This window comes from Mustela putorius, unplaced genomic scaffold, assembly GCF_011764305.1.
Source record: "Mustela putorius furo isolate JIRA1106 unplaced genomic scaffold, ASM1176430v1.1 tig00000551_pilon_pilon_pilon, whole genome shotgun sequence".
Taxonomy (NCBI): domain Eukaryota; kingdom Metazoa; phylum Chordata; class Mammalia; order Carnivora; family Mustelidae; genus Mustela; species Mustela putorius.
In genome coordinates this window covers 12,814,780-12,841,618 of record NW_025421412.1, presented here as the reverse complement: position 1 = coordinate 12,841,618, position 26,839 = coordinate 12,814,780, and the positions used below count along the sequence as shown (strand labels likewise).

The 26,839-nt window shown below is 39.8% G+C and overlaps 1 protein-coding gene across 1 annotated transcript in view; it reads left to right on the top strand.

Annotated features, from left to right (window-relative positions):
• The window catches only part of IPO5 (importin 5), a 58,279-nt gene that overhangs the window by 24,947 nt on the left and 6,493 nt on the right, over positions 1-26,839 (top strand). The window contains exons 7-23 of the mRNA XM_045081391.1: positions 2,530-2,632; positions 3,741-3,837; positions 4,058-4,162; positions 6,649-6,771; positions 6,862-6,982; positions 8,742-8,829; positions 11,207-11,313; positions 15,103-15,227; positions 15,319-15,408; positions 15,527-15,700; positions 18,216-18,434; positions 19,518-19,601; positions 21,077-21,209; positions 21,296-21,417; positions 24,093-24,189; positions 25,341-25,513; positions 26,702-26,813. Of these exons, the coding sequence (XP_044937326.1) occupies positions 2,530-2,632; positions 3,741-3,837; positions 4,058-4,162; positions 6,649-6,771; positions 6,862-6,982; positions 8,742-8,829; positions 11,207-11,313; positions 15,103-15,227; positions 15,319-15,408; positions 15,527-15,700; positions 18,216-18,434; positions 19,518-19,601; positions 21,077-21,209; positions 21,296-21,417; positions 24,093-24,189; positions 25,341-25,513; positions 26,702-26,813 (2,073 nt within the window). The remainder of the gene's footprint in view (positions 1-2,529; positions 2,633-3,740; positions 3,838-4,057; positions 4,163-6,648; positions 6,772-6,861; positions 6,983-8,741; positions 8,830-11,206; positions 11,314-15,102; positions 15,228-15,318; positions 15,409-15,526; positions 15,701-18,215; positions 18,435-19,517; positions 19,602-21,076; positions 21,210-21,295; positions 21,418-24,092; positions 24,190-25,340; positions 25,514-26,701; positions 26,814-26,839) is intronic.

Below are 26,839 nucleotides of genomic sequence, written 5' to 3'. Positions count from 1 at the left end.
ACTTTGTAGATTAAACTTGCCAACAGAAGCAAAAATGTGTTGACTCTGGGAGTTTTTGCTATTATATTTGTATATTAATAAATTATGCACATAGGCTATTATACCACTATACTGTGTACTTTATGAAATACTCCCAAAATGTTTTTAAACAGTGAAATAAAAGGAAAATCTCTAAAAATGCATTTTACCAATAATCAAAACCCTTTTGGGTCACACTAAAAATAATAATGTAATTGAATATGCTTTTTTTTTTTCTGACCAATTCAGAGATAGGATTTTTTTTTTAAACTATTCATTTATTTTAGAGACACAGAGTGGGGAGAGGGGAGAGAGAATCTTAAGCAGACTTTGCGCTGAGCACAGAGCCCAAAACAGGGCTTGATTTCATGACCTTGAGATCATGACCTGAGCTGAAACCAAGAGATGCTTAACCAACTGCACCAGCCAGGCACCCCATTCATAGATATGATGTTAAACTCAATTCATTTAGGCAGTCTTTTTAAAGGTTGAAAAGGATACCTCATGAGGATAAGGGCTAAATGGGAGAATATTGTTGGTTGTGCTTATTAGTAAATCATGACTAATATTTTTTTAATTTAATACTTAACTAACATGCAGTGTAGTATTGATTCAGGAGTAGAACTGAGTGATTCATCACTTAAATACAACACCCAGTGCTCATCACAAGTGCCCTCCTTAATACCTATACCCAGCCCACCTCCCCTCCAGCAACCCTTGGTTTATTGTCTGTGGTTAAGAGTCTCTGTGATTTGCCTCCTTTTATGATTTTATTTTTCTTTTCTTTCTTCTGTGTTCATCTGTTTTGTTTCTTAAGTTCGATGACATTTGGGCTCTTCCCATAATTTGGCAATTGTTGATAGTGCTGTTACAAACATTGAGGTGCACGTGCCCACTTTGAATCCACTTTTTTTTGTATCCTTTGGATAAATACCTAGTAGTGCATTTGCTGGGTATTAGGGTATGACACTAATTTCTTAATCTCCACTACCAATAATGCCAAGTCAGTTGTTCAAGTCAGCTGACTGATATCAGCCAATTCTTAAAAATAGGAAATGTGTTAAATTATTTTAAATAAGTTCAAAACCCCCTGAAACCTTTAAATTTGAATTTTTAAAGTAGCCTAGAAAATCTGTTTTCAAGTTGAAGTGTGCAGATAAGGATTGTGTTAGGTGCACATACCATTTCTAATTCAAAATCACTTAATAATGGAAAGGTTTCCACAGTGTTTCGAAGTATGCTCTCCATAGATTTTTTTTTTTTTAATAGCAATTTCATTCTCCTAGCTCCCAAGCACGATCATTATGTTAAAGGGACTGATTAAGGTTTGTTTTGGTTTTCTTTTTTTTTATGTCAGGTGAGTAGCACATTTGCCATTTCAAAAAAATTCAGAAAATATGTAAGGGAAATTTTTTAAAAAGGAAAAGTGCATATATAAGTCATCTGTAATTTCTACAACTTTTAAAATTCTTTGTGACAGTATAATTTGTGAGTCTTTTAACTAGTACAGATTTTTGTGGTCACTCATTTTTACTACAAATTGCCACAAAAATTCTTTATTTTAAAATCTGGTTTAAAAATAAGCACCTTTTTAGCATGAGTACTGCTCTGGGTCCTGGGATTTCCATTCTTGGATCTTCTCCAGTTTGAAGGTAATATTTACAGTGTTTTGGCTTCAAGATCTTGATACCAAATACTAACTTTGCCCTTTTTTAAAACTCTTTAATAGCAATAGTATATATAAATAAATAAAAACTTTAAAAAACCCCACAAAGGCACCTGGATGACTTAGTTGGTTAAGTATCTGCCTTTGGCTCAAGTCATGATCCCAGGGTTCTGGGATGGAGTCCGCATCGGGCTCCCTGCTGAGGGAATCTGCTTCTCCCTTCTACCTCCCCCAACCCCGACCCCCTCTCACACACCCTATCTCTCTCTCTTGTAAAAATAAATTCTTTTTAAAAATAAACTCTTTAGGGGCGCCTGGGTGGCTCAGTGGGTTGGGCCGCTGCCTTCGGCTCAGGTCATGATCTCAGGGTCCTGGGATCGAGTCCCGCATCGGGCTCTCTGCTCAGCAGGGAGCCTGCTTCCCTCTCTCTCTCTCTCTCTGCCTGCTCTCCATCTACTTGTGATTTCTCTCTGTCAAGTGAATAAATAAAATCTTAAAAAAATAAAAATAAAAAAATAAACTCTTTAATAGCTATAGTGTAAATAAGAGTTAACCAATCAAATAGTCATGGTGCTGCCTTTTCTCCAAATGCTACTCCTTGGAAATAACCACTGTTGATATCTCTTCTTACGTAACCCAAAAACACGGTTGCTTTTTTTATAAGATTAGAATGCCATGTTTATGGTTAAAGAACCTAATTGTATTAGGATTTTTTTTTTTTTAATGTAGAGCATGTGACATTTTCTACTGCTACATACTTTGAGGCTTATAAAATGAAAAGAATAACCCTTCATTTTTTGAAGTTTTGACTTCTACACTTCGTGCCTTGATTTCTTTACTTTTAGATGAGGATGGCAACAATCAGTGGCCTGAAGGTTTGAAGTTCCTTTTTGATTCAGTGAGCTCTCAAAATATGGGACTGCGGGAAGCTGCCCTTCACATTTTCTGGTACATACATTTATCTTAATGTCCTGAGAAATTGAATGTCATGAATGTGCAAAACACATTTTAATGGATTGTTCTAGTCTGACTTTTTAGACTTAAATAATGCCTTTAGGTGAACTTGGTATTTGTGTTGGAAGTAAAATTGATTAAAAAAAAAAAAAAGCTTTTAATTTCATTTTATAATCCTTTTTTGTACACAAGGGTTCTCTGCAGTTTTTTAAAAAATCCTTTGCCTTTTATGATTCCAAGAAAGATATTTTCTTCTTTATTTGGAGATTGACACAGTATACTAGGATAAATATATCTTTTAAAAAGCCATTTGAATGATGAAATCTTGAAGAAAAAAGAAAAGGCTGGTGAATCCCCATTGTTTTCTGGATCTTCTATAGCCAAACTTTACACAGTGTTTTAATAAACTTCTGTATACTTATAAGCAAATGGTCAAAGTTGAGAATTATGATTATCTGCACTAAGAAAAAATATGTCCATGTTATACAGTTCTGTGGTAAAAATTAATTAGATTTATAACTTTCCAAGATATGCACATTTTTAAAAATGAGATCTGTCTTGAACATCAGAAAAGGATAAGGGTAGATACTCCACCATTTTCTACCTCAGTTTTCAGATGTATCTCACCTGTATTGGTAATCTAGGGTACAGAATTAATTGAAAGTATTCATTGTAATTGCTAACCACAGTTGCAGTAGAACAGAACTTGGACTACCTGGATTACCGACCGAGTCTAGGAGCAGATTGTCAGGCAGCACCGTTACTGCAGCTATCATCTGAAACCTTGTACTTGCTTTTGTCCCGTCCTGTACTCCAGGTCACCTTCCTACGGAAGCAGAGTGATAAGGATAAAGCATGGGGCTGGGATTGGCTCCTGATAGCATGTGAGCGCCCGGCTTGCCCCTGCTGTCAGTCTAATCCTCTCCACTCTGTTGCCTTTCGCCCAACCCCAAAAGAGGATTGCTTGGAGGATGGGCAGATGATGTTCATCCTTGTAGGTTAATGCACCCTTGGGTCAGGCTGTTGTTTAAGGTTAGATTAGAGCATTAGATGCTCTAGCTGATGCTTCACTAAAATATAATGTCATTTGGATCTTTTTTAGGAATTTTCCTGGAATTTTTGGGAACCAACAGCAGCACTATTTAGATGTTATCAAACGGATGTTAGTTCAGTGTATGCAAGATCAGGAACATCCATCGGTAAAGAATTTCAATTCCATTAATATTAACACCAAATTTAATAGAACATTTAACTTGGGGAGGAAATGTATATATTTGGTGATTATCTTTAGTTTTAATACTTCAAAATATAAATACTAGTTTTACTGATGAAGAAAAATTTCATCTTGAGTAAGAAATCTTGAACCTGCATCCATCAAAAATTTCGCACGTTTGACCTGTTTTACCGTCTTCATTTTAGATCAGGACATTATCTGCGAGAGCGACAGCTGCGTTTATCCTCGCAAATGAGCATAACGTTGCCCTGTTCAAACATTTTGCAGACTTGTTACCTGGATTCCTACAGGTAGGAAAACAGTACAAACGAGTGATAGTTGTATCCTACTGGTTTTCTGTAGTTGAAGGTCCCATCAGAGTTCTCTGTTGTATTCATTTATTCAGTATGTTGGTTGCCTACTGTGTGCTGGCACTGGACGTTAGGGATTCAGCAGTGAACAAAACATGCAAGCCTCTGTCCCCACTGAACTCTGATCTCCTGCCTTTCATAGACTCTTGGTCTTTTAAAATATTTAGGATTTCAAATTTTTCCAGAACGTAAATGATAAAAGCAATTTATGGCTATTGAATATATAACCACATAAGTTATTACCATAGGATCAGCCAAATAACCCATGAAACTTAATGCCCATTTGACAGAAGGAGAAGCTAAAGAGGAGAGGGTAAGAAACTTGCCCAAAATCACAGTGTTGGTAAGTGACGGAAACGTGATCCAAACCCTAACTGGACAGTAGTCCTTACTCTTAAGCCCAGGACTTGAAATGGTTTGTACTATAAAGTGAACAGATTATGGTTAATTGTCAGTATTGGATTCCAAAGGTGTTAACTAATTTAGGGATACTTTTCTGCCTTAATCAGAAAGTAAAAGAACACTGTATAAGTTAGAGCAACTTGTTAGACCCATATTTTGTAATAACTGCATCTTCGATTTTGAAATGCATAGGTGACATGCTTATGTACACATAGTTTTAAAAATACAAATATATTGCCCTAAGTTAACACAAAGAAGAAGTAAAAAGAAAAGAATAAACTGAAATGGCATGCTTTTCAATCTATAAATGGTAGGGCATGGCTACAACAAAAGACATAGACTCGGTGATTTTTAATTGACATATACAAACATGGTGGCTAAACATGTGGACTGACAGATACAATTGACAAGGCAAACACTGTGAATGCAGTTAGTATTGATGATTTGATTTCCAGAAATGGTAAAAATCTGGACAAAACTAAATATGTATCCATTCTTAATTTATATAGAATTTGCACTTCCAGGTGGGGGAAATCATGGTACATTAAAAGCAGACAAAAAATAATTTGTGAGTTAGGTTTTAGGTTCAGATCATTATAAATGAGTTTTTCAGTTTTAGAAGTATCTGACTTTTATTGTCTTGTGAGTTCCTCGGGAGCATTTGTGTCACAGATGTGGGCTATCTAGAAACCCGGACTTTGCCCTTCCTCAGTCGTTGTGACAACCAAGAAAAGTGGGAGAAATAGTGTCCCCCTTGAGGACACTGGGTTAGAGAGGATTTGGAGGAGTTAAAACTGAAAAGACCTGTATGTATTCTGCGTATTCCAGAGTAATTTTGCTGGGTCCAGTAGAAACTTCTCCCTGTGCTGTCAAACTGAAGATAGTTTGGGTCAATGACAAACATGAACTTTTCCATTCTGTTTTAGTGGTTTACTACCTAAAAAATTGGGGAGTTACTCACTGCTTAAGTCTAATCTCATATTTTTCTTCTCCTGAATTTAGAGTAAGTTAAAATGTTAGCCAAAACTTCTAGGAGTTGTCACTCTGAAATAGGCAATGGTACATACAAATGTACTCTTTTTTTTTTTTTTAAGACCTGATGCGGGGCTCGATCCCAGGACCCTGGGATCATGACCTGGGCCAAAAGCAGAGGCTTTTTTCTTTATTTGACAGAGAGAAATCACAAGTAGGCAGAGAGGCAGGCAGAGAGAGAGAGGAGGAAGCAGGCTCCCTGCTGAGCAGAGAGACCGATGCGGGACTCCATCCCAGGACCCTGAGATCATGACCCGAGCCGAAGGCAGCGGCTTAACCACTGAGCCACCCAGGCGCCCAAAAGCAGAGGCTTTAACCCGCTGAGTCACTCAGGCACCCCCATACAAATGTACTCTTAAATACCACAGTGAGCTAACTTGATGTCAAAGAGAAATAAACTGAGTAATATTGGACACTTTTTTTTTTTTCAATTTTATTAAGTTGTCAGAGATAGAGCACAGGCAGGGGGAACAGCAGGCAGAGGGAGAGGGACAAGGAAGCTCCCTGCTGAGGAAGGACCAGGATGTGGGACTCGATCCCAGGACTCTGGAATCATGACCTGAACCGAAGGGAGACGCTTAACCGACTGAGCCACTCAGGTGTCCCTGGACACTTTAAATGTACCATACATAAGGTCTAGTATTTACTGCATGTCTGAAAAAGACAAGGATTTGGATATTGGAGGGACAGAGGAAAGGGATTCTTTATGGTCATGAAAAGAATTCCTTGACAGCCTTAAGCTTATTGTGCTAGTTACTATAATTCTGACTTGGATTTAAATATTTGTATGTTTCCAGTTAATTTTAGTCAAAAGGAAGGTATACATGTGGCTGTGAATTTGCTTCTATAGATTCCTAAGTTGTTATTTAGTGAAAATGCTCTTCAGTAATATTATTCTGTTGTCTGCATCTTAACCAATGTTTTGACAGTGAGGCATCATATCTGTAAAGTGACTCTTGGACATAGACCTTTTTTCTTTTCATTTTTTCCAGGCGGTGAATGACTCGTGCTACCAGAATGACGATTCAGTCCTCAAATCCCTTGTTGAGATTGCAGATACGGTTCCAAAGTATTTGCGTCCTCATTTAGAAGCTACTTTACAGCTAAGTCTAAAGGTAAATTTGGTATTTTGGTAAATGATCTGTTTATTCTTCTTAGTGAGTAATCTAAACTATTAAACACATACAAATACATCTTCTCTGTAGTTGTGTGGAGACACCAGCCTCAATAATATGCAACGCCAGCTTGCCCTTGAGGTAATCGTGACCCTATCTGAGACTGCAGCTGCTATGTTAAGAAAACATACCAACATTGTTGCACAGACCAGTAAGTCAAAGGTCTTTAAATAATTTGTGTTAAAAGTAGAAAAATTGTTGGATGAACTTGCTGAGAGTTGTGTAAACTCACAGCTTTGCTGAGAATGTAATGAATGTTCTTTTACTATCAGATGAAAGTGGAGAAACGTCTTTTTGTACGTATTTATGTGCATGGACCCAGCACGGTGGCTGTGCTGCAGATATTCTGAAATCCCAGTGTTGTAGGCATGACTTGTGATACCTGGAAATCAATCAGAAAATGTGGAAGACTTTTATGGGAGAAATTGGGTAACATGTTGAAAGACCGATAGGAGAACTAAATATCAGTTCTCCTCAAACTTATGTATAACCTGTTACAGTTTCAGTCAAAATCCAGTGAAGTTGGTCATAAGGTTGATCCTGAAATTCATGTAAAATAGAGGTCCTGAAGTAGCCAAGACAATTTACAGGAGCAAAGTAGAGATCTAGCCTTCTCACCTATGACTATGTAGAAATTGTTGGTTATAAAGGGAGACAAATGGGTCGTAGGAAGCAGATGGATCTACGAGTGGATCCGTTCACCTGGAAATACAGCGGACTCTCAAAGATAGACAGTTGACTAAAGGCCATTCTGTGGCAAAAATCTATCCCAACCTCAGATACCCTATAAAAACCAATTTGGGGTTGATTAAATATCTAAATGATAAATACTCTTTAAAAGTAAAGCTTGAGAGTAGAGAAAGTTGTTTTGTTTTTTAAGAGTGACTCACAAGCCATAGATGCAAACATTGCTAAATTTGTGAATACTAAAACAGTTTTTTGACCAAATATACCGTAAGTGAAAACAGGATAAGTTGCACAGACTTCAGCAAGTTCAGGTCTGTAGCAAACAGGCAACGCAGCAGGTAGGAACCAGAAATTCATAAGGGAGGAGTTGGAACGAGCTAATGAGGGCTGCTCAGTGTCAGTAAACACCAGTCTAGTTGGGGTGTCCCAAGTTGCCACAAAGTTCAACAGTTACCAACTGTTGATGAAAGGTGTGGAGCAGAGGACTCTTACAGCTCCAGAGCATCTCACACATGGTCATGAAATAAGACAGGTGTTCTTTCAGACTTCTGGAGCAGTGCACGCTTATGCAACCACTATACTGAACAGTTAATCTTTCTTATTAATATTGAAGATACCTGTAACAATTTCATGCCCTGAAGTCAAACTTGTCAAGGATGTGTGAACAGTAATCTCATCAAAGCAAATTTTGTAATAGGGAGAAAATTAGAAACAACTAAAATACCAATTAGTAGAGTAGTGTGTTTATGTAATAGAACACCGTGAAGGAATGAAGTTGAAATCCATGTGTGTTGAGAAGAAAACAGATTGCCCAAGGATACATGTAATATGGTATTATTTATTGTGTAAAAATTAAAAGCTTGAGCTAGTCCTGTATTTTGTATACAGAGAAATCTGTAGTTCAAGTGTAAAAACACCTGGGAATGAGGCATAGATTTTAGGCAGTGCTACCCTCTGGTGATAAAGGAAAGAATATAATAGTATCTGGGAAGTTTGACTTTTATTTTTAATGTTACTTCTTAAGCAGAACAAGATCTAAAGCAAATGTGGCAAAAGGGTAAAAAATTAACAAACCAGATGTTGAGGGCATAGGCAAATAATTTTTCTGTCTTAGAGACAAAGTAAACCCTTTGGTTTTTATTTAAAATTCTTGTTCGTAAGCAGTGATACTAATAAAATAAAAAAGCCACAGTATTTGGGTATGAAATGATGATTTGCTTTAGTTCCTCAGATGTTAGCGATGATGGTTGACCTCGAAGAGGATGAGGATTGGGCAAATGCAGATGAGCTGGAAGATGATGACTTTGACAGGTAAATTGCGCGTGCCGGACGCTTTGTTGGAGGCACCCTTGGCGGAATGGAGTGAGTACAGCTTGCAGCAAGAGTTTGGGGTTCTAGGGCCCATCTCTTCCTGCTGCATTCTGTAATCTAAAGTTAAACTTAAGTTTGGAAACTGGGACACTTGGGTTTGTTTTTGTTTTTGTTTTTAATTGAGATTTTATTTGAGAGAAAGCATGAGATGGGGGAGGGTCAGAGGAAGAAGCAGACTCCCCACTGAACGGAGAGCCCAATGTAGGACTCTCTTCTGGGATTCCAGAGTTTCCACTTGAGCCGAAGGATCATGACGCTTAACCGATTGAGCCACGTGGGCACCTGACACTTCGGCTTTGTGTCAGATTCTTTAAATATTTTTAATAAAGTAGATAATCTTTTCCACCCCATCTTACTCTAAGTTTTCAATGTTTTTTTTAGTGTAAGAGTATCTTAAAGTATGTGTAAAGAAGCTTTATTGTGAAAAATGCTTTTATATGTGTAGACCTCACTTAAAATAGTTGTTTCCACACAGTTCCTGGCAAAATGCTCTGATTTCCCAATTTCGCACAAGTTAACCTTAGGCTAGAGAGGAGACAGTGGTGGCAAGATTTGTACTCCAAGGTACAGTGACACCGGAGCTACTTTTTAACTTACTCAGATTTAAGAGGCTGTCATGGATACAGATTCCTATGGCAGAGACCGCCAGAATCTAAGTCACTGCCCAGTGGTGTTGATGGTCTCCTCTTAAATGCGAATGCAGCATTACCTTCATGGATTCTTTCAGTGGCCCTAAAGGTCCATTCTCAGGTAGATTCAGAAATGGAGGGGCGAGGTTGAGTGATCTCTCCGGGTTTTGTTTAGCCAGTCTGTAGACTGGGGTTTCATACCATTTCTCTTACTCTTTCCAGTGCGTCATACTATCTCTCTCTCTTAAAGAGAACCGAGGGGCGCCTGGGTGGCTCAGTGGGTTAAGCCTCTGCCTTTGGCTCAGGTCATGATCTCAGGGTCCTGGGATCGAGCCCCGCCATCGGGCTCTCTGCTCAGCCAGGAGCCTGCTTTCCCCTCTCACTCTGCCTGCCTCTCTGCCTACTTGTGATCTCTCTCTCTCAAATAAATAAATGAATAATCTTTTAAAAAAAAAAAACAAAAAGGGCGCCTGGGTGGCTCAGTGGGTTAAGCCGCTGCCTTCGGCTCAGGTCATGATCTCAGGGTCCTGGGATCAAGTCCCGCATCAGGCTCTCTGCTCAGCAGGGAGCCTGCTTCCTCCTCTCTCTCTCTCTGCCTACTTGTGATCTCTCTCTGTCAAATAAATAAAATCTTTATTAAAAAAAAAAAAAAAAAGAATCGAAAGTATTCCCCTGAAAGGCTGGTAGTTGGTATAAGCTACTGTAACAGGTATTAGGTAAAATTAAAGACATTTGCCTTACAGAATATACAGTGTGTTTTGCGGCTAGTCCCATGGTTAGAAGTGCCTACTCTGGTTGGAATGCTGTTTTGAACTATATGCAAGGAACCCTCCACTGGAAATCACTTCATCGGGCTGCAGGGAAGAGCAGGCTCAGACTGGTCAGACTGACCGTTGCTCCGGTTCAGTTACTGTACTGTGCTGCTCCCTGGCCTTTCAAAAGCAATTTTTTCTGCTCTAGGTGAATAAGATTCTCTTATCTGTGAGTAAACAGGTCTTAAATATATTTCCAAGATGAATTTGAGTAATCCTCAAGATATTTACAGCTCCCTCTGTATTGTCTGCTCCTCCTGACCGTTTGCGATGATCGGCACGAGAGACTCACTCCCTCAGAACAGTGCAGAAAGCTCTGACGGCCAGGTTTCTTCAGTTTCTTCCGTCAGTGAAATCACTGGAATTGAGTTTCCCCTGTGCATAATTTGTGGCAGTGCAGTTTGCACCCCTTAGAAAGCAAATGAGCTCACAGCAAGGAAGACAGTCTCCAGAGTCTCAGCCCAGCTTTCAGTTTCCCGCGTTCTGTCCGTTGAGGAGTTTGAAGGGCATGTGTCCAGGAGAGGAGATAACAAGGCTCTTCTAAACACTCCGCTCATACCTCTGAGTCTCGAAAGCATCAAAGCTTTAGTGAGGGGTGTGTGCAGAAGAGGGAGAGAGAGAGCAGAGTCTTGAAAGTTAAGATTGAGACACAGGACTTGTTACGCCAGGGTGAATGAGTCAAGAAGATGTTATGTGCCCTCCCCCTCTTCTTTAATTCTGGATTTTTAGCTCGCAACTTCATACATTTGGAAGACGGCTTGAGTTGGTCTTTCTCAGCCTTAGTTGAATGTGATAATGTGTTTAGATGTACGTGTATCCAGTGCACAGTTCTTGTGTTGTTGAGCGAGGTCAATCCCTTCTCTGGTCTGTGTGCAGCAATGCAGTTGCTGGGGAAAGCGCCCTGGACCGAATGGCGTGCGGACTCGGTGGGAAGCTGGTGCTGCCGATGATCAAGGAACACATCATGCAGATGCTCCAGAATCGTAAGCCGGGTCTCCCTCAAATGCTCGAGGGGTGCAGTGTGGCTTTCTAAATCCTAAACTCAGACAAGCACTGAGACTTACTTTCTTTGCCTTTTTTATCCTGCGCTTAGCCCAACTTTTGTATGGTCCTGATAAAATCCTACTTCGTCCTTTTGGAACCACTCAGTCTTATGTGGAAGAACGCTTTTTCTCACTACTGCAAATGTTTATTCAGTTCCCTCCCTAGAATTGGTTTCAGTGCATAGGAGGAAATTGTAAATCCAAGGAAAAACTATAGATTTCCTCCCTAGGCAGAAATAATCTAGGTTCTAACTTTTAAATAAGATACCATTATTTATTGTTTATGAAATATTAGCATATTTAATTCATATCATCTTCCCTTATCCACTCCCTTTTGTTTTTAAAAACGTATAATTGGAAGTGAAGCCTCTTCTGTATTTCTGCTATTGTTTTCATAGCAAATATTTGGTCATTTGTCAGCCTCTGTACCTGTAATTTATAGCAGTATCAAAAATTGTTGTACAGGTGTTCTACTTTTGTCTTTTTTTTTTTTTTAAGATGTTATTTTTAGGTAATCTCTGCATCCAGTGTGCTCCACCAAGCCAGCCAGGTGCCCCCCCCCTTTTTTTGTCTTTTTAATTATGGAGTTAAGGTGCTTAACTTTTTTAAAAAATTCAAATACAGAAATGTGGCTTAGATTTAGAGATGACCACTGTTAATTGGTCTCTGGCACTTTGTCTGACCTCCTTTGTGCATACATGCAGTTTTTAAAAAGTTTGAACATACCTTATGGACACCATACTCAGTTTAAGCTTTTACCCCAGGGTATATTGTATCACCACATAAACAGCTCCCCCTCATTTTTTTAACAACCACATAGCCTTCTACAATACTCCACTAAATGTTAATAGTTTTTGTTGATTACAAATAATGCTAATGCATACACTCTTCTACAGAAATCCTGGCATACTTGTATGTGTATTTATATCTATAGGGCACATTACATACAAGATAAACACTTGAGGGTCCGACCATTGATTCAGCATCTTAAAGTAGTAAAACGGAGTTGTAACAAAAGACTACCTTCAAATCAAAGTGAATCATTGAGAACTGGAGGCTTTATGCAGTTTACCTAATTCTTTCTTATCCTATATAAGACTCTTCTCCTGAAAAGGTATGGCCCAAAACCGGTATTCCTTTTTTTAATGATGTGATCTTCCCCTTTTTTTCCCTCCTAAATTTATTAACAGTTTCTTTGTCCCTTCAGAGGGATGGAGACAGCATCAAAGATTGCTTAAGTTATAAGGGCTGTTAGGAAGTATCTAGCTTTTTCATTTTTAAAATGAAGAAAGTAGCCCAGATGCACAGGGTCACCCCAGCTGCCACTATCTCACCGTTGGTTCACACTGTTCTTCAAATCAATGTGGATGTGACTGTGACTTGTAGTTCAAGAATTTGGCTTTTAAATTTCTGCTACAGCTTACTAGCTGGATGCCAGAGGCTTTATATATATGGCAGTGAACTCCTAATAAGATTTGTTACTGTTAACTGTATGGCTTTCAGCAAATCTTCTGCCCCTTAATTTCCTCATCTGTAAACGAGAAAAAATGATGCAGAGATGGATTTCTTGTGTGCAAAGAGGGCTTCAGCAACAGCAAACAGTATGTATGTCCTATTAACTTCACATGAGCCTCGTGTACTGGCTTTGCTTTAAATAATAAAAAGGAAAATTTAAAGGAGAAAATCCATTTCCAAATCCCTATACCATAGCATCACATTCTGCTGAACATACTTTCAGGGACTCTGCCTGTTGGAGATGTGTAGGCATCTCTCTCTCTTCTCTGAACCAAATATGGATACCTTCAGTAATTATTGCCTCTCTTCTTTAAATTAGTAAATTCATTGTGCAAAGATTAGCATCTTTCCTAGGGTGATCACTCCTCAATTGAAAATTTTTGGCTTACTGATCCGTTGAGTAATTGAAACTCACTAAAAATAAATATTTAATAATGTTATAAATAATATGTTTTAATACGTAACAGCAAAATTAAGAATTTCTCAGAAATTTTTTCTAGTAGAAAAGTTGACCAGCTTTTTCTTGACCAACTCAAGCCATCTTTCAAATGTATGAAGTTGTGAACTAAAAATCCAGAATAGGTACATAACAGAATCCAGAAAAGGTACATAACAGTCACAACAGAGTTCATCTTTATGTGAGTTTTGGGCTCCCCAAAGTGAACAGCTAAGTCTGATAAAATATCAGACTTTACTACAACTTTAGTTAACCCTTAAGCCAGCAGTTCTCAAACCTTCTGTCTTCAGGACCCCTTTACACTCTTAAAAATTACTGAAGATCCCAGAGTGCTTTTGTTTATGTGGTGTATCAATGTTTATATCATTAGAAATGAAAACAAACATTGGGACGCCTGGGTGGCTCAGTTGGTTAGGCAGCTGCCTTCGGCTCAGGTCATGATCCCAGCGTCCTGGGATCAAGTCCCACATCGGGCTCCTTGCTCAGCGGGGAGCCTGCTTCTCCCTCTGCCTCTGCCTGCCATTCTGTCTGCCTGTGCTCTCTCTCTCTGATAAATAAATAAAATCTTTAAAAAAAAAAAATCCTTTAAAAAAAAAAAAGAAAAGAAAACAAACATTTAAAATGCGCACTTAAAGATAACGGTATTAAACCCATTGCACACTAACAAATATCATTTTTCATGAAGAATGACTCTTCCAAAACAAAAACATGTTAGTGAGAAGAATGTTTTATGCATTTTGTAAATATCCTAAGATATTTAGAAATAGTTCCTATTTCTGCTTCTTCCTTCAGTCTCATGGGATCTTACATGTTTTATAATCCTTGGAGTACCCCACTGGACCCTCATGAGAGACAGTATTATCAGAATAGTTTTGATTCAGAGAATCCCAGGGTTCTTGGGCCCCACTTTGAAAACCATTGCTTTACAGATACTAGCTTTCTGTATTTATGTATCTCTTGCTTTTTGCCACAAGCTGTATGAAACACCTCAAAGGGAACAATAATACAAATATAAGTATTTAGAATTGAGAGTCAGGGAAATTATATATTACAATATAATAGGAAGGTTTAATTAAATATTGTCTAGCTAATTTCTATTAGTCTAAAATCACATAGCTATTAGCAATAGAATACAAATGAAGTTCATCTATGTTTATGTATCATATTGTTAAATAAACATTCTTTAAAAGCAGCATCTTTCCTCCATGGCTCTTTTTTCTTTTTAAAGAAATGTGACTGAGGCACCTGGCTCGCTCAGTTCAGTAGAGCAGGGGACTCTTGATCTTGGGGTCATAAGTTCAGGCCCCATGTTGGGTGTGGAGATTGCTTAAATAAATAAAATGATAAACTTTAAAGGAAAAAAAAAAGGGGGAAATGTGACCGGAGACAAAGATAAAGTGATTCTTTATTCAGTAAATATCGTATGTGACACACAATCCAGGTACTTGTTGCTTACGGTACATCTTAGGGGTAAAGCCTCATTTTCGGCAGTTGCTGAAAATACTTAGAAGCTCTTTGCTTCCACATTGCCTTTTAACTACTTCTGGAATATTAAGTGCTCGTGTGACGGAACTGTCACCCCCAGTGAAATAGTCCCAGTCAAGCACTTTTCTCTGTTCGTTTTTCTAATTAATGTATAAAAATATTTTGATAGTCTTTTCCAAATAAGGAGAACTTGGTGTTAGACTTCTGACTACCAGAGTGACATGTTTGTACTGGTTAATTGCTCTTCTTTCATGTGTGATTATTTTTTGTAGCTGACTGGAAATACCGGCATGCAGGATTAATGGCCTTGTCTGCCATTGGTGAAGGATGCCACCAGCAAATGGAAGGAATTTTAAACGAGATAGTAAATTTTGTTTTGCTTTTTCTCCAGGATCCTGTAAGTACCAGTAAATATCTGACGCATACTTATGACTGTAGTTTCTCATGGGAACCTATTGCCTTTACTTACACAAAGTTACCCATTCCAGCATCCAAGAGTAAGGTATGCAGCCTGTAATGCTGTGGGACAGATGGCTACAGATTTTGCACCTGGTTTCCAGAAGAAGTTTCATGAGAAGGTAAGTGACAATGCCCCAAACACTCAAATCAAGACTTTAAGAAGAGGGTTGGCATTTTCTGTGTATGCTTCGAAATGTGGCATTTCAAAATGGGTACTTACCTACTTGCATTTCACAGGTGATCGCAGCTCTGCTGCAGACCATGGAAGACCAAGGCAACCAGCGAGTACAGGCTCACGCCGCTGCCGCGCTTATTAACTTCACTGAGGACTGTCCCAAGTCACTACTTATCCCATATTTAGACAATCTAGTGAAACATCTGCATTCCATCATGGTACTTAAACTACAAGAGGTAAGTTTCTAGGTCTTTCAGCTCCTTATCTAGAGATTAACATAGGTGAATTTGATGGGTAAGACCTGGAGAAAGAGAAACTTTTCAGCATGGCCATATAGAATAGAAAGCTAAGTTCAGCTATTTGAAGTAGGATAATTCAGTCTTGACAAGAGAATAGGCCGATATTGGAATTGGGGAAGAAGAGAGAGCCTAAAGGTTAGGTAAAATCAGTATTTGAATTGCCTTGGAAACAAGGCAGTTATTTTGAATTCTGATTTATGTAAATTTGGAAGAACCATTATTTTTTTTAACTGCAGCAAGAAATCATGATAATGTGATTGTCGGAAATTAGCACAGTAGCATTGTGAGGCATAAACAAAAAGGGAGAAGATTTACCTCAAGACTGTCAGAAGATTATTGCTCAGAGAGCTCGGGAGGAAATTGGTGGAAGATGACTCTAAAAGCCATTTCTCAGGAAGCAGTAACAGTTTCTGCTGGTTTGAATTTAAAAAGATGAAGAAGTAGTGAAAAATGTTAACCATTCTTCTCACCTGGATGACAGAAGTAGAGAGATGAGAAAAAATTTCCTTTTTGCTTTAAATATGTTGGATTTCAAACAAGGCCCAGCTGTCCAAATAGAAGGTTTATAGTTACAGCTTAAATAAGCGGTGCAACCTAAAAACAATTGAACAATGTTTAATACAGCACTGTGTGAGAAAGAGGCTGCAGGAGAGAGGCAAAGATTTAGGCTCGGTTTGTTGTCAAATACCATGAAAATAAATTGCTATAAAACTGACAGGAATAAAAAGGACAAATAAATTTGTATTACATTTAACAGTCATAAAGTTACTGTCAAGTTGCTGTAAAAGTAGCCTAACATTAGAAACTCAGTTCTTTGGGGTTTTTTGTTTGTTTGTTTGTTTTCATTTTTTGTTTTGTCTTTTTTTTTTTAAGATTTTTATTTATTTGACAGACAGAGATCACAGGTAGACAAGAGAGGCAGGCAAAGAGAGAGAGGAGGAAGCAGGCTCCTTGCTGAGCAGAGAGCCCGATGCGGGGCTCAATACCAGGACCCTGAGATCATGACCCAAGCCGAAGGTAGAGGCTTTAACCCACTGAGCCACTCAGGCGCCCCTGTTTTTGTTTTTTAAGATTTATTTATTTATTTGAGATTGGGGAGGGGCAGGAGAGAAAAATCTCAAGCAGACTCCCTGCTGAGCACAGAGCCCAACGCTGGGCTTGATCCCAGTACTCTGAGATCTCGATCTGAGCCGGAATCAGGAGTCAGTTGCTCAATCAACTGAGCCATCCAGATGCCCCTGGAATCTTAATTCTTCTACATTAATTCATTGTGAACCAGTGACAGTTTGCCTAATCCTGTTCTCAACAGAACAAGGTGGAAGACAAAATTCAGTGTCTCAGAAGGCAAAGAAAAGGGGTTCGAGACAGGACGGGTATTCAGAGTCAGAGGACAACAGACTGAGAACATGGTAAAGGAACATGAGTTAATCTGAAGACAAAGAAGCAGACCCAAATTGAAAGCTCACGAGTTGGTTAGTCAGGCGTAGATGGACCAAACGTGACTTTACAAGTAGGTTTGGGTAGAGGGTTGAAGAGTAAAGAGAGTTTCTGTTGCATCCCCTTACCCCAGATGGACGACATGTCAGATTTTTAAAGGCTGAAAGAAGGAATTGCTAAAATGGGACGGGAAGAGGATAAGTTATGCGGGCAGAAGTTGTACGAAGAGAGGGTAGCCAAGAAAGAACGGCCTTGATCTGAGATCAGAGGTAGGGTCGGGAACTGAAATGTGGAGCAGATGCAGAAGAAGGGGCAGTGGAAGTGGTACCCCGAGTTGAAGACCTCTGCGGAGAGTGGCTAAAGTTGCTAAGGGGAATGAAAAAATCTGGAGTACTCACTGGGTCAGGTATTCATAGGAATCCACAGGGATTATAAAATAGTATTACTGGTCACAGCATGAGCCCAGCTGCAAGTACCCACTGCTCGTCACCGGCCAGGTCAGAGAACACCGCAGGTCTGCATTGCAGAAGGAGGGCGGGCTCACCCGTCTCAGCAGACGGTGAAACTGTTCGTGAGGGAGCCCTGGCACCCGTGGTGCTGTTAAGGGGGACCTTCTAGGGACAGTCGGAGTAGAAGAAAAAGGGAATTCTCTCCACAGCTGGTAGGACAGCACCAAGTACACAGTAAGTGGTGGGAGTAAGTGAGGAAAAAGGACAGAGAAAGACTGGCATTAAGCTGGGGGTACAAAAATTGGAAGAGGAATTGGATTTGTGGTCGAGCATGAGCTGCTCTGAGATAAAGCAGACACGAGAAGCGAGCGCTTTGTTAAATGCTGCTAGCTGCCACTCTCGGTAGTTCCGTGGGGATCCTTCCATTTGCTCTGGAACCCACAGTCTTCACTCTGGCTGCTGGAGGGTGGTCTCAGCTTACTGGCAGAGAAGCGTTTGAGAGCTCGCAGCAGGTGTTTCCACCAGTTTCTCATTTCCATGACTTGTCTTTTGTGTTTTCCTTCTAGTTGATTCAGAAAGGCACCAAGTTAGTGTTGGAACAAGTTGTGACATCTATCGCATCAGTTGCAGATACCGCAGAGGAAAAATTTGTCCCCTACTATGATTTATTTATGCCATCACTAAAGCATATTGTCGAGAATGCAGTTCAGAAGGAACTCAGACTTCTCAGAGGAAAAACTATTGAGTGCATCAGCCTCATTGGTCTGGCTGTTGGGAAGGAAAAAGTAAGTGATTTTTCAAAGGTTGAATTTACTGTATGTAATTCAGCTGTGGAGGCATTGAGGGTTCTAGAGGGCTTTTCCTTCTGATGAAGTTTTCTGATTGCTTGATTTTTTTTTTTTTTCCCATCGTCTTACTCTCCTATCACTGCTACTTTGTATATAAGTTCATTTTATCAGTGTTAATATTAAGGTTTAATCTTAATTCAGTTACGCTCTTGAAACCTACTCCTTTTCTTAGCCCGTGTACAGTCTGTCTCCTAGGAGGCATGTAGAGTTCAAGATCCATATGTGTAGTTTCACCAGTTTCAGCATGTACTTGGAAACATTCCACTTGCTTTCTTACTAATCCAAAAGCATCAGGTGTCCTAAGAGAGAAATCCTATATGCATATAGCTTTTCAGAAAATAATTACCAAGGAACATGCCCCAGTGTATTCCACCCACCCCCACCCTCACCCCGGTATCTCAGAGTTGTCAGAGCTGATCCAAAGGAAGTCTGACCCCTCAGGTTCCAATTCTCAGAACTATCAACATTCGAACCTCTCTGGTGGGTTTTCCAAAACCAGCATCAGCTTTAACTTAACCTTATAAACTGTTTTCTGTGGGATACTGAGAACCTAACCAACAATTTATGTTCCATACTCCGTCTGGTTTTCAAAACTGTCTTTGAAACACTGCCTGTTTACACAATGGAGATTGCCAGAACTACACAGAGTTAGATGAAAATCATATGGTTCTAGGGAGCAATCCAAAATTTTCTTTCTGGATTGGGATCTTTTTACTGCTGGAAATACATAAACTGTTGACCAAAACTTGATGTCATTGGAGATACCTCTGTACTGCAGTTCACACTGACCTTCCTGGAGAATACATTATTCTAGAAAGAGCACTAAGTCTGCAATATATAGATGAGAATTTTTCTGTGTAACTTTAGTCTGAGGGGTTGTGACCCATGTGGGAAATGTAATAGATTTTTCTTTTGGAAAGTTGTGTTGTTACACAAGAAACAAAACTGGGTAGCAATAAGCACCTCTCTGATCTGGGAGCTACAAGTAACACTGGTGTTGATTTTCCTACTTCCTTCTAGTTCATGCAAGATGCATCAGATGTGATGCAGCTCTTACTGAAGACCCAGACAGACTTCAGTGACATGGAAGATGATGACCCTCAGGTAACGCAGCTTGCTGACATTGGCCTTGATCCATTTAGGAGTTGTGGCTAGTACAGGGTTAATGAACTCAAAAAATAATGAGTAAAAATAAAAGGCATCATTGCGCTCCTTGAGATAACCCCTGGTTTCAGAGACATTCTTCACTGGCTTCCCTTTACTTCCCTGCCACCTTTTGCTCAGTCTCAGTTATTAATAAATAAACAAATAATAAATAGTTGCTGCCCCCCTCTATTCTGACTCTCAGTTGATTTTTGGTGCTCTTCGGGTTTTGTCCCAGGCCCCTTGTCTCCTGAGCAGTGTCCTCTACATGGTGGCTTCAGTTTTCCTCTGTATGCTGTGACTTCCAGGTCTTTCTCTGAACTCAGGGTTCATTTATCCAACAGCTTACAAGACAGCTCCGTTGGGTTGTCTTCCAGTCCTCTCAGTGCCACCTAACTTCCCTCCCCAGTCAAAAAAGAAATACAGAAACCTAACAAACTTAGCACATGCTCTGCTTTTTTCTTTCTGCCTGTGAACAAACATTCGTTTCACTTAGGACTCACCCCCCAGCCCCACTCAGCCAGATCCCTGCTCATATTGCACGTCTGGTATAAGTCATGATAGTGGGTTCTTACGACCCTGTGCTGTAAATCACAAGTGTGTGTGTCGTAATCCTGGTAATATTCACAGTACCTAACAAATAATTGCTACCTAATAAATAATTACCACACTACCTGATAAATAAATACCCATGCTACCTAATAAATAATTGCTGAATTACATTTTGATTCTATACAGGCACACTATAATTGTTTCCCATAAACTTAAAATTTGTCTTGTTTTGTTTTAGAGTAGGAATGGGGAGTATTTGTGTGAACACACATGGGGTAGATATATTGGGGAGTGAAAAAAATCACTTCCGGGTTACCAGGATGATGAATTAAAAACTGGGAATCTCTGTAGGTAATTTGCGGGTGATGAAGACTATGTAAGTACAGTAGCAGAAGAGGTGTCTTCAACATGCCCAGCCATTTAGAAAACTAAAACAGCTATGAGAAAGGGATGCTTTGTTTCTTGGGTGTAAATAAATGTTTAACAAATGGAATGCTAGGCAGTAGGGATACAGTCAGATAAAATAGGTTCCTGCCTTCAAAAACTCAGTGCCATACCTTAACCTGGTATAGTTAAGTGGGTTTTATTTATGTAGTCCAGATGCTATTAGAGAAAAACTAAATATTGCTTCTTGAAAGTAACAAACAATAAGACACGGTCCTGGTCTTTCTTACCTCATATGCTGTCTGTATCCAAGGGTAAAGGTTCACAATGATTTTGTTATTTCTGAATGTTTTAAGTATGTGATCTTAGAAAATGCACTTACCTCTTAAAGAGGGCTGAGTGTAAAATAAAACATTGTTTCTATGAAATAGGGAAATGTCTGTCTTTGTGATGTCTTTATACCCATTGTTTTAAAATCAGTTTTAACTTTTTCTCCCCAGATCTCTTACATGATCTCAGCATGGGCCAGAATGTGCAAAATTCTTGGAAAAGAATTTCAGCAGTACCTTCCAGTGGTTATGGGGCCTTTAATGAAGACCGCTTCAATTAAGCCTGAAGTAGCCCTCTTAGACAGTAGGTGTCTTCACAAAGAAATAGGAGTTGTAAAATTCTTCTCCGTGATTATTTTTAACATAAATTTGTTTTCTTCCTGTTACTAGCACAAGACATGGAGAATATGAGTGATGATGATGGTTGGGAGTTTGTGAACCTTGGGGATCAGCAAAGTTTTGGTATTAAAACTGCAGGATTGGAAGAGAAGTCTACTGCTTGTCAGATGCTGGTGAGTGCGTCCACTGTTACCAAACTTAAGTAGACAGTCTCCCATAACACCTGCGTACACATTTCAGAGTTCTTTTCAAAGAGCAGGAACATACTCTTTAAAATGTAGAAACCTTGTGACCCATTTACTTTTGAATAAAGAAATCCTGTAGGTGCAGTGCCTGGGGGGCTCAGTCAGCTAAGCCACCTACTCCTGCTTTGGGCTCAGGTCATGATCTCAAGGCCCTGGGGTCTCTATGCTCAGCGGGCCGAGTATTCTCTCCCTCTGCCTCTCCTCTTGCTCATCCTCTCCCTCTTTCTAAAATAAATAAATCTTTAAAAAAAGAAATCATGTAGGTAAACTTCATTATCGGTGCTGTTTCTAACAACAGCGGAACATAAGCAGCTCGAATGCTTGTTACTAGGAAGATAATAATAACGTACCCTAGAACATTACACAGCTGATACAAAGCTACGTGGGGGCAAGGACTTTTGTCTGTTTTGTGCTTAGCGTATAGTAGAGATGGCCAAAGAACATTTTTTTTGAATGAGTGAACAGAAATGTTCTTGGGATACTGAAAATTGTCTGGTTTCACTTGTTTAAAAAAAAAAAATACATAAACATGCTAGGGACATCAAAAAGTTTGCAGTGATTATCTCTTGTGGTATTATGGGGTCTTGTGTGTAAGTTCTCTTTGAGTTGTTTTTTTCCCCTTCATGAGCTTGTGTTATAGACAGAGACAATAAATTTTTTTTTAAGATTTTATTTATTTATTTGACAGAGATCACAAGTAGGCAGAGAGGCAGACAGAGAGAGAGGAGGAAGCAGGCTCCCTGCCGTGCAGAGAGCCAGACATGGGGCTCGATCCCAGGACCCTGGGATTGGGATCATGACCCGAGTTGAAGGCAGAGGCTTCAACCCACTGAGCCACCCAGGTGCCCCAACAATATATTTTTAAAAGAATTTTAAAATTATGGTTTTGGATAATAAATTAAGCAATTAAATAAGCCTAAATAAAAGTTAATTGCTTACATTTTATCGTGTACTAATAAAGGACTGTTGTTGTGTTTTCTAATTCATTAAACTTGTATTTCCTAAACTTAGCTTATGAGTACTTACTATATTTTATGAACATTTAATGTCCATAATTTATGAACATCTTGGATTTTTGTGGCATCTCTCAAGCAGAGAGCAGTTACAAATGTCACATCTCTGAACAAAATGATCAGATCTTTTAATGTAGTGGAAGAAAGTAAAGAAACAATTATTTTTAAAACAGCACTGTTTGGGGCACCTGGGTGGCTTAGTCATTTGGGCATCCAGCTCTTGGTTTCAGCTCAGGACAGGGTCTGAGGGGTGAGAGGGAGCTGCATGAGACTCTGCCCTGGGCGTGGAGCCTGCGTGGGATTCTCTCTCTCCCACTCTCAGCCACCCCACTCCTCCACCCCACAGTCCCTGGGAACAGGTGCTCTGTCTCTGAATAAGTAAGTAAGCAGACAGCACTGTTTTCTGTTTCGGTGCCGAAATTATTTCTTTTTTAAGAATGATTATTTGAGAGAGAAACTATTCAAGCAGACTCCCCACTGAGCACAGATCCCAAAGTGGGGGTGACGAGCTGAAACCAGGAGCTGGAAGCTCAACTGAATGAGCTGCCCAGGCGCCCTGAAATAATTATTTTAAAAAATACAAAATAACAAGCCAGTTGGCAGATTTACAAAGTAAATGATATGCCACCATTACAGTTTAGAGTGAGAGGATGAGCGTGGAGGAGAGGCAAAGGGAGAGGGAGAGAGAACCGTAACGAACTCAACACTTAGCTCGTAGTCCGACACAGATCTATCTACGGACCCTGAGATCAAGAGTCAGACTCTCGGCCGACTGAGCCACCCAGTCACCCCTATATCTTTTTTTTTTTCCCCCAAGATTTTTAAAATTTATTTGAGAGAGAGCACTCGCACCCACACAGACAGGGAGAGGGGCAGCGGAAGAGGGAGAAGCGGAAGAGGGGCAGCGGAAGAGGGAGAAGCAGACTCCCTACCCAGCAGGGAGCCCAGTGTGGGGCTCAGTCCCAGGACCCTGAGATCTTGACCTGAGCTGAAAGCAGTGACTTAACCAGCTGAGCCTCCCAGGTGCCCCTTATCTTTTTAAATTATTTTTCGTTAATTGATACATTTTGTTTGAAGTTTCTCACAGTGCCGAAACTTATGCAAAATTCTCCCATGCACAAGAACTAAAACGAGTGGTGTTTGAACCTTTGAAGGACAGTGTATACTGCAGTCACGCCATGGCCCTTGCGCATTTTACAGTTCTTTTTTACATTTATATTTGTGTTTTCCAAATACCCTTCACAGTCCTGCATGCCACTTTTCTTTTTTCTTAAGATATTGTTCATTTATTTATTTGAGAGCGAGCGTGAGTGAGCAGGGGAAGGAGAAGAGGGCCTCTCGGTGGGACTCCACACTGAACACAGAGCCTGACACAGGGCCTGATTTCAGGATCCTGAGATCTTGACCAGAGCTGAAATGGGGCGTGGGACACTTAACAAACTGAGCCACCCAGGCACCCACTGCATGCAGCTCTGAATACATCTCTAGTCCGGATTCAGCATTCTGTGGTCCTTATGATTCTATTTAATAAGCATTAATACTTAAAAACTAACATGGATCTTGATTTCTTTTCCGATATTTTGTTTGCAGGTTTGCTATGCTAAAGAGTTGAAGGAAGGCTTTGTGGAATATACTGAACAGGTTGTCAAACTGATGGTCCCTCTACTGAAATTTTATTTCCACGATGATATCCTACAATTTTTGAACGCATAACTTTTCTAGTATTAGTTCAGTTGTAGCTTGTTCAAGTATTAGACTTTGTGTTAACTGCAGCGTACATCACTGTTACTGTTTGCACTAACTATAGATAAACTTCGTTTTTTGCATGTGCTTTAGTTTCATGGTTTTTGCTTGGGCCAAAAGCATGAAAAAGGAAATGTTAGGTCTTAACTTCTAATTGACAGCTTTTTCTATGAACCTCTGACAGGTTTTAAGGATTGATATTTTATAAGCAAATGTTTGTGGTTATATATGTAATTGCTACTTTTCTCAAATATCTTGGGGTGATGTTAAGAAACTTAAGACCTTTCTTAATAGGTTAGAGACTCAGAATTTTGTGTGGTTTTACATTGGGGAGAAACATTTGATAAATCTGCATGTTAAATCTTTTCTTTCCAATGTGATAATAATAATTCATACATATAGAAACATTTTTATGGCCTTTACACACACACACACACAAATTTCATAGATGGATTTTTTTAAAAGGACAGCCCAACAGTGTTTGAGTCCAGACCCAAACTGAGACTTGCCTGACTCTAGGTTCCCTTTGTTGTCGTTCTTCATGCAGTCCCATCCTTTACAAATGACAGCTTTTGCCCAACAGACACTTAACATGATGCCGGAGGACAAAAAAGTCTTTTTAAGAGGAAGTCTCTGAACCTTCTTTTACAAATGATATTAGATAGGGAGGGGCATTTACTCTTCGATGAAAACTGAAAAGGCTCTGACAGGTGGAGATCCTCATTCGTTTTCCCGGGAGAATCATAGCTTTGGTTGCTTTTATTAGAAACCTATATTGCCTAAAGTTTTGGGATAGGAACATCTCGAGATAGGCTTTAAGGATCCCAGATCCTTCCACATCTGAGACTCATTGCTGCTGTATTGTAGATGACGGAAAAGATGGGCGATAAGTCATACGGGTAGGGAGATGTCTGGTTTGTACACATGTTCAGCTTACCACAAGCTCCTGGGAAGCAGTCTGGGATAAACAGGTTACCTGGTGCTCAGTGAGCACTTTAATGTTTACATAAGCAAAGGGATTGAGCCATCTTTTGAGGATAGCCATTACAGTAAGTGTATCTAAGAATAGTGATTATGTTTCCTTAACAACAAAACGTGTTCGAGTGGCAGCAGCAGAATCCATGCCTCTTCTCCTGGAATGTGCGAGAGTTCGTGGCCCTGAGTATCTCACACAGATGTGGCATTTTATGTGCGATGCTCTAATCAAGGCCATTGGCACAGAACCAGATTCAGATGTCCTCTCAGAAATAATGCATTCTTTTGCAAAGGTAAGTATTTTTCTTTTAAAAACACATATAAGGTGTGTTTTCATTTATTAGTCTAGCTAAATAAATAAAATTGAATCTTTTTGTGCTATCACAGATTATTTACTGAAAATGTTTAATCCTCTTTTTTAGTTTAACGCTTTTGGTTTTGTGTTTTTTTGTTTTTTTTTTCTTCAGAGTAGCTGCTCTTATAGTCTAGTCTTGCTTAGTTTCTCCCCTCACTTACCTAATCATCCAGCTGCAGAATCTTGGCTCACTTCCAGCCCACACCTACTTGGTCCTATTCTCTGCTGTTCCCACTGCCTGTGTCTTTGGGCCGAGATAGCCTTACTTGGTCTGTTCCAGAAGTCTCTGTCCTTTCTCTCCCTCTCAGTTCATGCTGCTTTTCTCAAACATGAACTTGCTTGTTACTTGTCACTTCCCTTCTTGTATTTCTTGGTCAGCTCCATGGCCTGCTTCACACTTCGTTTTGAAAGTTTTCTTCTTCTTTACTTGTCCCCACTTACCCTCCTGCACTTTGACTTGACTTCTTTTTCCAAAGAATGCATGCTGCTGGGCCTTTGCATGTGCCCCCCCCCCCCCCGAAGCTGTAGTGCCTGCCCTCCCAGCACACGCGTGCCCTTTTTCTCGAGCTGGGTCTGTGCAGAGTCTGCGTGCTGATGGAGCTCCGCAGAGGCTGGGTGTTCTGCTCCATCTTCGAGACCTCAGCACCTAGCAGTAATGCCTGACATTTAATTAAGACCTGCTCAGGATCTGCTTCATATAAAAACATTGTTTAAGTTTTTTTCTTTGAAGTACTGTCATTGTAACACACACACACCATGCATTTTCTACTCAGTCAGTCATTAGTCTTCCAGGGTACTGGCTTAGTGAATTTTCCTCATGCTCCATGTGATTCTTTTTCTTCTTCTTCTTTTTTTTTTTAAGATTTTATTTATTGGACAGACAGTGAGAAAGGGAACCACAAGCAGGTGGAGTGGGAGACGAAGAAGCAGGCTTCCCGCTGAGCAGGGGGCCCAATGTGGGGTTCAGTCCCAGCACCCTGGGATCATGACCTGAGCCAAAGGCAGATGCCTAACAACTGAGCCACCCAGGCACCCCTTTGCATGTGTGATTCTTAGTGGAATTTAACTAGTGACTCTAAAACCCTTGAATCCCATGGCTTGCTTTCTTGACCCAATTCCATTGTAGTGCATTGAAGTCATGGGAGATGGATGCCTTAATAATGAACATTTTGAAGAATTGGGAGGAATATTGAAAGCTAAACTCGAAGAGCATTTTAAAAATCAAGAACTGCGGCAAGGTAAGTTTTCCGCGCTTTTATTTCCG